A 12,298-nucleotide genomic window follows, 5' to 3' on the forward strand; every position below is an offset into this window, starting at 1 on the left:
CTCAAAAACTAAGCCTAACTCAGGATCTGAAAATTGATGATAATGACAGTATTGTGAGGATTAAAAGATATCTTATATATAAAGAACACTGTGCCTAGCAGAGAATAAATGCTCAATTCTTATTGTTATTTGCACTTTTACATCATTCTGGCTATTGTATGGAAGACGGATGGAAGAGACAAGAGTGATGATTGCAAAGGTAGATGGGAATTGCAAAGACTAAACAGTTGATTTCCATTAGTATCTCTGAGGAAATGGAATATTTATAATCACATACATAAGGATATGTGTTGTGACTAACTTTTTAACATTGGGAATCAATCTATAGACATAGCCAGAAAGAATGCAAAGGTTTTCCATTTCTAACATCAGTTTGATAAGGAGGAAATATGGAGAAAGCCAAAATTTAAAGTGTCTTAATTTCTATTTTATAAAATTTGCAGTAAAAATTTCTCAGTGTAATGTAAATGTGTATTTTAAAAGATGAAATGGTAGATAATAGAAAATAAACTGTTTTATGCTCAAAAGTATGTTTTAATTTACAATTATTTGGTGTTTGGGGATAATGTTAAGGGGCACTGCCATAAGACCCCTTAAAGGCAGCAGCCCAGTTTATTTATCTTGGTGTCCCCAGAATCTGGAAAAAACTTGGCGCATAGTATAGACATAATAAATTCTTGTCAACTGATCTTAACTAAATGCCTGGGGAAATGTTCTTGGTTTTCTTTCAGACGAACTGTAATGCCTAAAGATGAATGTACTACATATTGATCATTTTTTAAATTGAGAAAATAAATTAAATGTCTACAGGGATGGGCAAAAGTAGGCTTACAGTTGTAATGCAAATAACTAATACATAATAATACAAGAATAAACTCTATTTCACCTACTCACAAGTGTAAACTTATTTTTGCCCACTGCTGTACATATTATTATGTCTTTATATGCTGTAAAATCTATTTACCATCTGCTGCAAAGAAGTTGGCTGTATTTTTTTTTTAAATATTTCACAAGAATGGATGTAAACAATTCTACTTATCCAGTTACACCTTTAAATTAAAAAAATTGAAAAAAACTCGACTTACCTTTACAGCACTTATAGCTGTATCAAGTGTTGCCACCTCATGGTCTTTGTGGGTGCCAAATATCTTGTCAACAGCAGAAATTGGGCTTTTGCAAGTATAGCAATATGTGTCAATCTGGGACTTTTTCGGTTCTTTTTGCTCCTTCTCGGTTACTAACTCTGTTGATAATTGGTCTTCTGTCCTCTCTCCACCCAACTCTTTCTGTTCAGCAGACGCACTTGGTTCCATCTCACTCACTAATTCATTTCCAATGATGTGTTCAAAGGATTCCTTTCCCTGAGACAACACATCTTCAGTGGTGGATTCTGAATACAGTTCTTCAGACAAAGTGTCTTGAGCAACTACTTCATAGTTCAGGGATTCAGCAAATTCATATTCATCCTGAACAGGACTACTGCGGAGCCTATCTTCTCTTGGCTCAGGTGGGACCATTACTGTAGGTTCTACTTGCAGTGTTTCTTGAACACAAGTTGCACCAGATGCTAATTCTTCCTCTGGGAAGGACACTTGTACCGGGACATTCAGATTGACCTCTGGATTTGCATTTGCTGCTTCATTACTCTGACTGCTTGTTTCATCTGCCCTCTGTAGAACATGAGGAGTGTCTTCAAATGGAACTGCATAGCTTACTTTCTGGATACTCACTTTGACTTCCTCAGTGATGGGAGCTTTCCTCTGTGTATCTACATTGCCAAGGGTCTCCACATGTCCTACCGATTCTCCTTCTCTGTAAGCAGCTTTCTGTTCCTCTTCCAGTTTCTTTTCCCCCAAAATAGTTCCAAACCTCCCCCAAATTTCCCTTTCTGCTTCTATTGGTTGGTATGAATCATCCTTACCAACTGTTTTTTCTTCCAGACCTTGGCCTTGGTCTTCTTCAGTTATAGATGTGTCATGGAGAATGTCATCTTTGAGTGTGTACTTCTCAAAATATATTCCTGTTCCATCATCAGTGTCAGAATTTCTACCTGAAAATGATGCCTCAGAATTCACACTGTCACCTTCAGAAGATGTCTCCCCTTCCTTCTTTTCCTCTCCAACTGCTTCTCCATACAGATCCTTATATAAAAATGCAAGTGCAGGTGGTTCCTCAAGAAGTTCAGGATTAACGGCTTTAGGAGTGGTAGGAAATATCTGGCTTCGTGACAAAACTCCTTCCTCTGCAGCAAATAAAGGCACTCCAGGTGACTTTGAGTCCACATCTCTATCTGTGCTCTTTGAGGCATCTCTGTCAGCTGACTGTTGGATAACCAAAGACTTCTGGGTCTCTGGGTGAGATAATTTGCTGTAGTCCTTTTCCAATCCATAAAAACTTTCATCTAATTTCACCAAGTCATACTCATGTTCTAGGGCACTTTCCTCTGAACTTTCTGGGAAAGAGATAGTTCCTTCTGTAACTTCCTTTGAGAGTTTTGCCTCAACATGTAATTTTCCTAGAGCTTTCTGTTTTTCTGGGTCTGGGGAGATGTTATAATCAATCAATGTATATTTTTCAAAATAATCCTCTTCACCAAGAATTGTGTGCTGATTAAAGGACAAATCACCAGTTTCTGAACCTGTGGATATCTTCTCCTCTGTTTTATAAGTTTCCTCTTGTTTATTTTCTTTCACTGATATAACTTTTTTATCAGAGTCTTCTAACTTACTCTTTAATGTTTCATGGAGAACAACTGCCCCATGATTGTCAGGTAAGGGTAGAGTTTTAAGTGATGTCTTCTCTTCCAAATATTCTAACTTGTCTTGCATTTGTTCACTTTCTTCCTGATCAACTGAAGAAATAAATGCAGGGGCATGAATATTCAATATCTCACAGCCTTCAGAAATGATACTGAAGGCAGCCTTTTGATCTTCTGAAAGTCCAGCTGGCTTACTAGTTGTTGTAAATTCTTCAGGCTCCTTGGATATTTCTCTAGTAGAAACCATTTTATTGTCATTGGTTATTGATGCACTTGCTATAAATTGAGCATAGTTGCTGCTTGATGAAGGGGGTGGTTCATTTGTATTGGCAGCTCCTACAACCTCAAAATGGTGCTTTGAAACAAGTACAGATTGTTTAGACATTTCAGATGTTTGCTCTTTAGATGTTTGAATAGCATGGACTGTATGCCTATCTGGAGTCAATTCTTGTTTCTTCACTGTACTAATTTCTGGAGAAGCCCCTGAAGCAAGTGTTTGTGGTTTCACAGATGACAACAAATATGGCGGTGTTTCTAAGCTCTTTGATTCATCCAAAGGGCGGTCTACAATCCTTTCAGATTCTTTAGATGGAGATCCTTGTTTTATACTATCTTTTGTGATATCTACTGATCCACCTTTTGACAACTCTGACACTGTGACCTGTCCCTTTTCTTCATTGTAACTCGCCATATCCCTGCTTGATTTTTCCAATACCAGGTTTTCTTCTTTAGGAAAAGAGTGGTCATCTATTTCATCATGATAAGAAAGATCCACTGGGACAAAAGTCTTGGTTTTCTCTACCAACACTTCACCTTCTTCTAATAGAGATGACTGGATTTCTACTGCCTTTGTTTCCCTGATTTCTGGGTGAGCCTCTGAGATCATGGTTTCTGATTTTTCAGTAGTTGGTGTAGTTTCAACTAATAAAAATGGTTGGGTTTCACCCAAAGAATCAGTTAAAGAGACATCTGATTTTTCAGGCATAGACCTGGCTACATTCATAGGATAAGGCTGAATCTCCTGCTGCTTCTTTCCTTCTGAAAATACTTGTAGCGGCTTTTCTTTTTCTTTTCTTTTCTCCTCCTCAATAATTTTGAGTCTTTCTTTGTGGTCTTCATTTTGACAGACTCGTGGCAGCACAGCAGCAGCTTTTGATTCTTCCAATTTAATAGGGAGAGATCCCTGTGTAGTTGGGGCCCTTCCTACCTCGCTATCTCTTAACTCTAACGGGGCTACCGTTTCTTGTTTTTCTGCCAGCACCTTCTCTGCCAAGAAATATGATCTGATTTCCAAGTTCTCTTTCTCCTCAGTTGGGCTAACAGATCTGAGTTTTACTTCCTCTTCAGAAATTTTCAAAGAAGTAGGTTTAGGCATTTCTTTCTTTAGTCTGTCTTCACCAAGATCAATTAAACTGCCTTTAGATTGTTCTACTGGCAAAATTATTGACTCTGGCTTCTCTGATTCCCTTGTGACACTTTTCTTTGTGAAGCTAGCGGAAGCTGATTTTGGCTGTTGTGGCACCTTATCTACTGCATCAGGTGAAAAGAGTGAGTTTTCTTTTTGATCACCCCTTGGCTTTTCGCTAAAAATAGAAATATTCCATTTAGATGGAGGAGAGATTTCTGGCTTCTGGGCTTCTTTACTATCAGTGACATGAAGAGGAACAACCTTTTTGTCTTCTTCCATAATGGATTTCTCACCCACCGGAGAAGACTGAATTTCAAAATGTTCCCCCTTGTCAGCAGAAGCAACTACTGAGTTTAGGTCCATTTTCTCTGAATACTCTAGGCTTTCTTTCTTTCCATGATCTTCACTAGACACCTCAAAGTTAGATTTTGGCTGTTGTAAAACTTCTACATTTGATAAAAGTGTATGTTTTACTTTAAAGTCTTGACCTTCACCAGATTTAACTAAAGTGCCCCTGGACTCCTCAGCAGTTATGAGTTTTGCCTCTGGTAGCAGATGATCAGCTGGTTTCTCAGTTGCATGGAAGTCAGCTGGAGCTGTACCTTTAGGCTCTGTTACAGTCACTGCTTTTTCTACAGATGGACTTGGCTGAATTTCTAAGCCTTCTTTTTCAGCAACCTTGTCATCCACAGTGCTTGATCTAAAAAACCAATTGGACATCCATGATGTGAAGGATGAAATTCCTTTCTTTTTCTTTTCCTCAGAAAGGCCTGGTTTAACTGCCTTTGGCTGTTCAGGCAGTTTTTGCGTCACCTCGAGTGATTCTGGGGGTTGGGGTTCTTTATTTTCTTGGCTTAAGGAGAGGGGCTTCATTTGTGTGGGTATTTTCATTTCAGATATTGGCTTCCCTCTCCCATTAGCACTATCTACAACCTCCAACTGATCCATTTTTGAATCTTCTAATGGCTTCTCTCCAGGTAAAGCAGATATAATCCTGTGTGCTGCTTGTGTATTGCCTACTGCAGGTTCTGCATCTTCTTCCAGGAAAGGAGCTGCTTTGGCATGAGAGACAATAGCGTCTGATTTGACAAGTTCTGTTGATGGGCCAGACACTGGTTTGTGGAGGATTCTTTCAGGAGGTAGTTTGACTTCTTCCTGGCTATCTTCTTTGCAAGGCTGGGAAAATTCTCTGTTTGCTTTTTCCAATACTGAACTCTCATTCCTCACGAAAGAAAAGACCTGCTTCCCCTCTGTTTCATTTCTCTCTACATTTTCAGCTGGAACTAAAGATTTTGGTTCTGGGGCCAGCTTTATTTCTTCAGAAGGTGTTTTAGTTGATAAGGTCTCTACATTACCCGTGGGGATATCATGAGTAGATACTGGTTCTTGTACTGATAAATGGGGTTCAGCAGAATGTGGCGGAACCTGCTTTCCAATTTCGTGTGGATGGTCTTTCTCCGACAGAGTAGCCTTGGGCAGCCCTGTCATCAGCTCACTGCTGCCAGAGGAGCCCAGTGGCACAGATCTCAAGACTCCTTCTTCATGATGACTTGCCACACCTCTTTCTGGCTTTTCCAGCATCCAGTTTTCATCCTCTGGAGAAATAAGGGCCTCTTTCATTTGTGTTTCTTTAACATCTGCAGACTCAGTGGTCAAAAATGGCTTTGATTCTTCCAAAGGCAAATTTTCTTTTATAATTGATTGTTGTTTAGTACTTAGATCTTGTTTATCCACAAAAGATGTGCTTACATCAGGTAATTTAGCAGCATGATCTAAATGAAGCGTGTTTTCAAGTTTCTCTTGCTCCATGAGGAGGTCCGAAGAAGCAACCTCTGAGGGTTCAGTTATAATCTGGGGTACAGGGAATGAATTTGTTTGGTCTATTTCTTCTTTTAGTGTAGTTACAGTATCTTCTATCACTTGTGCCTTCAAATTTCTTGTTGGCAGTAATGAACTTATTTCTTGTTTTTCCTCCTTTTTAAAGTCAGCTGAATGGTTCAACTCTTTTGATCCTTTTAAAGGAAAAGTATATGGCTGATGTTCTTCAAGGTTGTCTTTTTCAACTAGAGAGGTAAATGCCTCTTTTGACTCTAAGCTGACTGCCTTAGGAGAGATAGATTTGATTTCTTGGTTCTGAGGTTCCTCCTTAAGGCGTGATGAAACCTCTGAAATTTCAGGCACTGGGAGGGACACGTGAAGTTCCCTGTTTTCTTTTTCTCCTTGTCCATTGCTCCTAAGCTCAGCAAGGCCCCTCTCTAAAACAGAATCCCCCGTTTTAGTTATGAGAGATTTTATTTGTTTTGTGTCTATAGATCCACTTTGCCTACCTAAATCACCAGTGATTTGCAACCCAACATCTGGTAATTCTGATACTTGGTGTGGCTTGTCTTTCTTCTCAGGTTGCAAAGAGAGCTCTGCCAGAGCAAGATCTTGTTTTTCTGACAGGAAATCGCCCTGAGGTGTAGAAGATGTCTCCATTGACCATTTGCTCTTATCATCACTGAGGGTTGATAATGTTAGAGCTAAACCTTCTGACACTAAATTTTCCAACTCAGGAGAAAAACATGCCATTTTCTCAGTTTCGCCTTTTGGAACTGCATATTTGGGTGCAGGTGACACATTTTGTGAGAAAGGAAGTTCACTTTCTATTTTCTGTATCTCACCATGTAGGCTGACCGGAAGCACATGTTCGGGCCCTGACACCTCTGAGGCAGACACAGAGTTCTTTTTCTGTGATAAAGCCGAATGTTCAGAGTCAAGGACTGTAGAAAATGAAAGACCTTGTTCGTTTTCTACCCTTGCTTCCTTAGATACATCTGCATGCTGAGAAGACAGTATTTTGGTTATTGGCAACCCAGGTTTAACATCTTCAGTTTCTACCTTTGACAAAATAGAATGCTCCAATACAGAGGATACGCTTGGAGGTGAATCCAATTTAATTTCCTTCTCAGCTTGTGACCAAGGTGGATGTTTAGATTCAGCAGTTTCAGTGGCAGAAGAGCTATCTTTGATTGATACCTTTTCTTCTTCTTCAAGAAGTAAATGTTCACCCATAGATGTTACCAGTGGTGGTGAACCACTTCCTAATCTACTCTTTCCTACTTTCAAGACTGGATGTTCTACAGAGCTGGTAACAGATAACTCTGCTGGGATTTCTTCTTTTGCTAATTTGGTTAAGTTTGAATCATGCTTAGCTACAGAGGTTGTGGTTACTGAAGAACTGGGTTCAATTTCTTTCTTTATTTCATCTGACAAAGCTAAAAATTCTGGTGCAGATGGTTCATGTTCAACTTTCTTTTCCACTCCTGATGAAGCTGAATACAATACTCTAGGTGTACCAGTTATTTTGGAGTCATGTTTCACTTCTGTTTCCACTACTGATAAAATCTCAGGTCCAGATAAAGATGTTTCCTTTAGAGATGAATATGGTTTTATTACTTCAGGTTCATTCTCTGACAACAGCCTCTGTTCTAGTTCAGATGTCACAGTTGGAGCTAAACTGAGTTTGACATCCTCCTTTGGCTCATCTACCAAGTCAGACAGAACTGAATATGTCATTCCAGACCCTGGAACATTTGGAGGCTGAGGCTCCACTTCTTGATCCCGTGATACACATGCTGTAGTTTCTTGAGAATCAGGCACAATTTCTTCCTTACTCTTAACTTTTAACAAAGCCATCTGTTCCTTTGAAGCTTTTGGAGTGAGTGATGCTTTGGGTTCCTGTTCTTTCTTAAGTGCATGGACTGAATCAGGTGAAACTGAATATTGAGGTGAAGGTGAAACAGGTTTGGTTTCTTCCTTTACCATGGATGATTGTACAGGTAAAGAAACAGGTGTTGTATCTACTGATGAAATAATCTTAATTTCTTCCTTCTCCAGTTCACTGGTTAAATTTGGTGGAATCAGATCTTTAGACTTAGATTCTAAAAATGCTTGAGTTACCTGTTTCTGTACTGAAATGAGATATTCAGCTACAGATGTTGACACTGTTTGAGCATCTGCTTTATTTGTTGTAGGTGGCAGACTGGAGTCTTCAGTTGCAGACATCAGAGGGGAAGGTTCTGCTTGTTGCTTCTGTGATGAACTGAGGTGCTCAGGTACTGGTGTAGCAGTTGTTGGTCCAATTTCTTCCCCACCTGCTTCTGTAAAGCAGGAATATCCTGAAGCAGATACCGTAGTTAGCAGTGAATCAAGATCAATTTCATTTTTCTTTGTTTCTGGAATACTGTATGGTGGGACTGAAACTTGTGATGCTGAGTCTGGAGAAAAAAGTTCAGCTTCTTCAGTGTCTTCATCTGAAAAAATAGTGTGTTCCGATGGTGATGTTAAACATATTGGAGAATCACACTCAAATTCTCTTTTCTGTGTTTCCTGAGCTGCATAAGGTGGGAATGAGAACTCTGACACAAATGCAGAGTCTGGAGAAAAAGGTCCAACATCTTCTGGCTCTTCTTCTGAAAAATGCATGGGTGAGGAAGCACCTTTTAGATTTAAAGGTGAGCTGTGTACAATTTCTTCCTCCTGTGATTCTGGTGTTGCATAAGGCGGTACTGAAAATTCAGAAGCAGAGGTAGAAGATGGTGTGTACCGCTCCATTTCTACTGTCTCCTCTTCTGATAGGACCACATGTTCAGAGGGGGTGGCTGAAAGCATTGGTGACTGGCACTCAGAAGTCATCTCATCAGTTGTGCCCGGGGGTAAAGAGTGTTCAGAGATAGAGGCCACATCTGGGAAATATGACCCAGTGTCTTTCTTCTCTTCGTCTGACAGAATAATGTGCTCAGAAACACCTTTTGATTTTAAGGGGGACACATCATCAATTGTTTTCTTTGGGGATTCCTGTGCTACATTTGGTGGAACTGCATATTGGGAAGTCAGTGTTGAATCTGGTGTGAAAGGCTCACTTCCTAGGTCCTCTTCTGATAGGACCACATGTTTAGATGGAGTGGGAGAAAGTGGTGGGGTTTGGTGTTCAGAAATCACCTCAGTTGTGCCTAGGGGTAGAGAGGATTTAGCCACAGATGCCACATCTGGGGAATACAGCTCAGTGTCTTCTTTCTCTTCTTCTGACAGAATCATGTGCTCAGAAACACCTTTTGATTTTAAGGGGGACACATCATCAATTGTTTTCTTTGAAGATTCCTGTGCTACATTTGATGGAACTGCAGTCAATGTTGAATCTGGTGTAAATTGTTCACTTCCTAGATTCTCTTCTGAAAGGACCACATGTTCAGATGGGGTGCCTGACAGTGGTGGGGTTCGGTGTTCAGAAGTCACCTCAGTTGTGCCTGGGGGGGAAGAGAGTTCAGCCATAGAGGCCATATCTGGGGAGTGTATTCCCCTGGTGCCTTCCTTTTCTCCTTCTGACAGAATCATGTGCTCAGAAACACCTTTTGATTTTAATGGGGACTTATGGTCAAAGGTCTCCAGTGACTCTTTTGTTGCCTGTGATGGAACTGAATATTCAAAAGCAGATGTGGAATCTGGTGTGTAACGCTCACTTTCTGAGGCCTCTTCTCCAAACAGGACTGTGTGTCCCAATGTAACTGTCGAAAACAGTGGGGACTGGCATTCAGAAGTCTTCTCTGTTATAGATGGTGAGAGAGAGTGTTCAGATGCAGAGGCCGAAGCTGGGGAATAAGGCTCAAATTCCTCATTCTCTTCCTCTGACAAAACTGCACGTTCAGATGTAGCTTTTACATTGGATGGAGAAACTGGCTCAACTTCTTGCTTCTCTAGTTCATGGTTGATGTCCTGTGGGATTGAATACTCTGATATAAAAGCAGAATCAGTAGAAACAGACTCATTTTCCTCTCTTTCTTCCTCAGACAAAGCAACATGTTCGGGTGTTGATGTCGGTAGTGGTAGAATGGTCTCCTTTTCTTTCTGCTCCACTTCAGGGGCCAAATGTGGTGGGAAGAGCTCCTCAGAAACTGCTGGACTTTCTGGGTAATCAAGTTCAATGATCTCTTCTTCCACTAAATTAGAATCTTTGGGTTCAGGGGTAGCAGCTATTGGTAGAGAAGTTTCTATTTCTTCCTTCTCTGACACTAAAGGTTCAGAAAGAGAACCGGATGGCTCAAACACATTTTCTTCCTTCTCTCCTTTGACATCGAGTCTAGGTGGGGCCAGTTGTTGGGAGGCCGGTTCTGGCCTTTCCAGTGAAGTCAGGTCCAGCTGTTCTTTCCCTGGGCCCAAATCTTCCTGGGTGGATGCTGCTAGGCCTGGTGTACCTGTTTCCAGAGAATCCTTCTCTGCCTCCTGTGAAATGGAATGGTCAGCAGAATACACATCTTCCTTCTTCACCTCATTCACCAAAGGTGGTGAGACTGAAGATTCAGGCTCTGAAGTTACATTTTCTTGTGAATCAGGCACCAATTCTTCCTTTGCTGTTTCCAGGAGCACAGTTTCAGATGTCTTGGGGGGTAGGGAGGAAGGCTCCATTTCATGGGGTTTGGCTTCAACGCCGGGCTTTTGCAGCGCTGACTGAGGAGGCCTGAGCTGTGTTTCTTGTTCGGCTGTGTCATTACTTATGTGAGAGGAAACCGTCTGCTTGGTGGCAGAAGCCGCCTTTGGAGGCGAATCAGTATAAATTTTCCTTTGATCTTCAAGACCAAATAAGGAGGTAAGGGACTTTGATCCTTTGGAGAGTGCACCTCCCCAGGGTGAAGCAAGCTGTTTAACTTTATTATCTTCTATGCTTTGGGCTACTAATTTGCCTGTTCTGGAAACCATATTAGAATCACGGTTGCCCAAATCTGGCTCTAGACTAATGGATGCATCTTTCCCCTTCCTATAATGTATCTCTTTAATCACATAACCCTTTGGTAATGTTCCATAAAACTGTAAAGGAATTAATTCTTCTTTAACTGAATTAAACATCTTAATTTTATATTGTACTGTTCCTATATAAACTGGCCTTAACACGAGTGGCTTGTGTTCTTTGTATATTGCCCCCGTAATAGGAGGTACATTTGAGGTGTTCTTCTTTTTTCTCATTTTATCGTAACTGCCACTAGAGAATGTCTCTTTCTGGGTGGTTAGTACCTGGCTTTCTGAGGTTAAGGAATTATCTTTTTTGTTTGCTGGGGCATCTTGGGATTCAAAAGAATTTCTTTTTTTGTTGCTTTTCCGACGCAATGATGGTGAGCCACGCTTTGACTTAGGCGTTCTTTTCCGAACCTTTTTAACTTCATCCACAATAAAGGAAACATTCCCTGCAGAAGAATTCATAGTCGACCCCTCCGGACTACACACACCGGACGTCTGACTTTCTCCCGAAGCCCAAGGAGTAGAAGACCTGCTTGAATTGGTCTCCCAGGTGATTCCACTATCTTCTCGTTGCACTGTCACCATGGAAAAGGAGGGGTCTGATATGATACACTTCTGCTTGGTGTTGCCCTCTTCATCCTGGTCTGATAACCTACAGTAAACAATAATAACATTAATGATTACATATATTATAATACATATAACACTATATTACCGTATTTTTGGACTAAAGGCATCCCCCCAAATTTGGGAGGAAAGGGGGTGTGTCTTATAGTCCGAATGTAGCTTACCTGGCTCGCTGGGGTGGGGGGGGGCAGCAGTCTATGTTATTCATGTTATTAAATATTTTACCACATTTTTTGCTTCAAAATTTTTTTCCTATTTTCTTCCTCTAAAACCTAGGTGCATCTTATGGTCTGGTGCATTTTACAGTCTGAAAAACTCAGTAATCACTTATTATAGTAATAAGTAAATATCATACCTTTTTTTAAGAATTTATTTATTGATTGATTTATCAATTTATTTAGAGGGGAAGGGAAGGAGAGAGAAAGAAACATCAATGTGTGGTTGCCTCTCATGTGCCCCCTACTGGGGACCTGGCCCACTACCCAGGCATGTGCCCTGACTGGGGTTCGAACCAGCGACCTACTGGTTCACAGGCCCATGCTCAATCCAGGGAGCCACACCAGCCAGGGCAATATCATACCTTTTTGAGGTAAAGTATTAATGTGAAATTAAAATATAGAGATAAATATCACCATCCATATCAAAAATAGAGAAGTATATAAAATAAAGTTTTAAATTGTCGAATACAATAACACATCCTGGGCTGGAATGAATCAGTATTCCCAAACTCAAAA

The 12,298-nt window shown here is 40.6% G+C and overlaps 1 protein-coding gene across 1 annotated transcript in view; it reads right to left on the reverse strand.

Moving 5' to 3' along the window:
• Window positions 1-12,298, reverse strand: part of CMYA5 (cardiomyopathy associated 5) — a 94,230-nt gene that overhangs the window by 45,779 nt on the left and 36,153 nt on the right. Inside the window, exon 2 of the mRNA XM_045847710.1 lies at window positions 1,086-11,589. Within this exon, the coding sequence (XP_045703666.1) occupies window positions 1,086-11,589 (10,504 nt within the window). The remainder of the gene's footprint in view (window positions 1-1,085; window positions 11,590-12,298) is intronic.

The sequence above is a fragment of the Phyllostomus hastatus genome, unplaced genomic scaffold, assembly GCF_019186645.2.
Source record: "Phyllostomus hastatus isolate PE091 unplaced genomic scaffold, TTU_PhHast_1.1 phas_contig_58, whole genome shotgun sequence".
NCBI classification, from domain to species: Eukaryota; Metazoa; Chordata; class Mammalia; order Chiroptera; family Phyllostomidae; genus Phyllostomus; species Phyllostomus hastatus.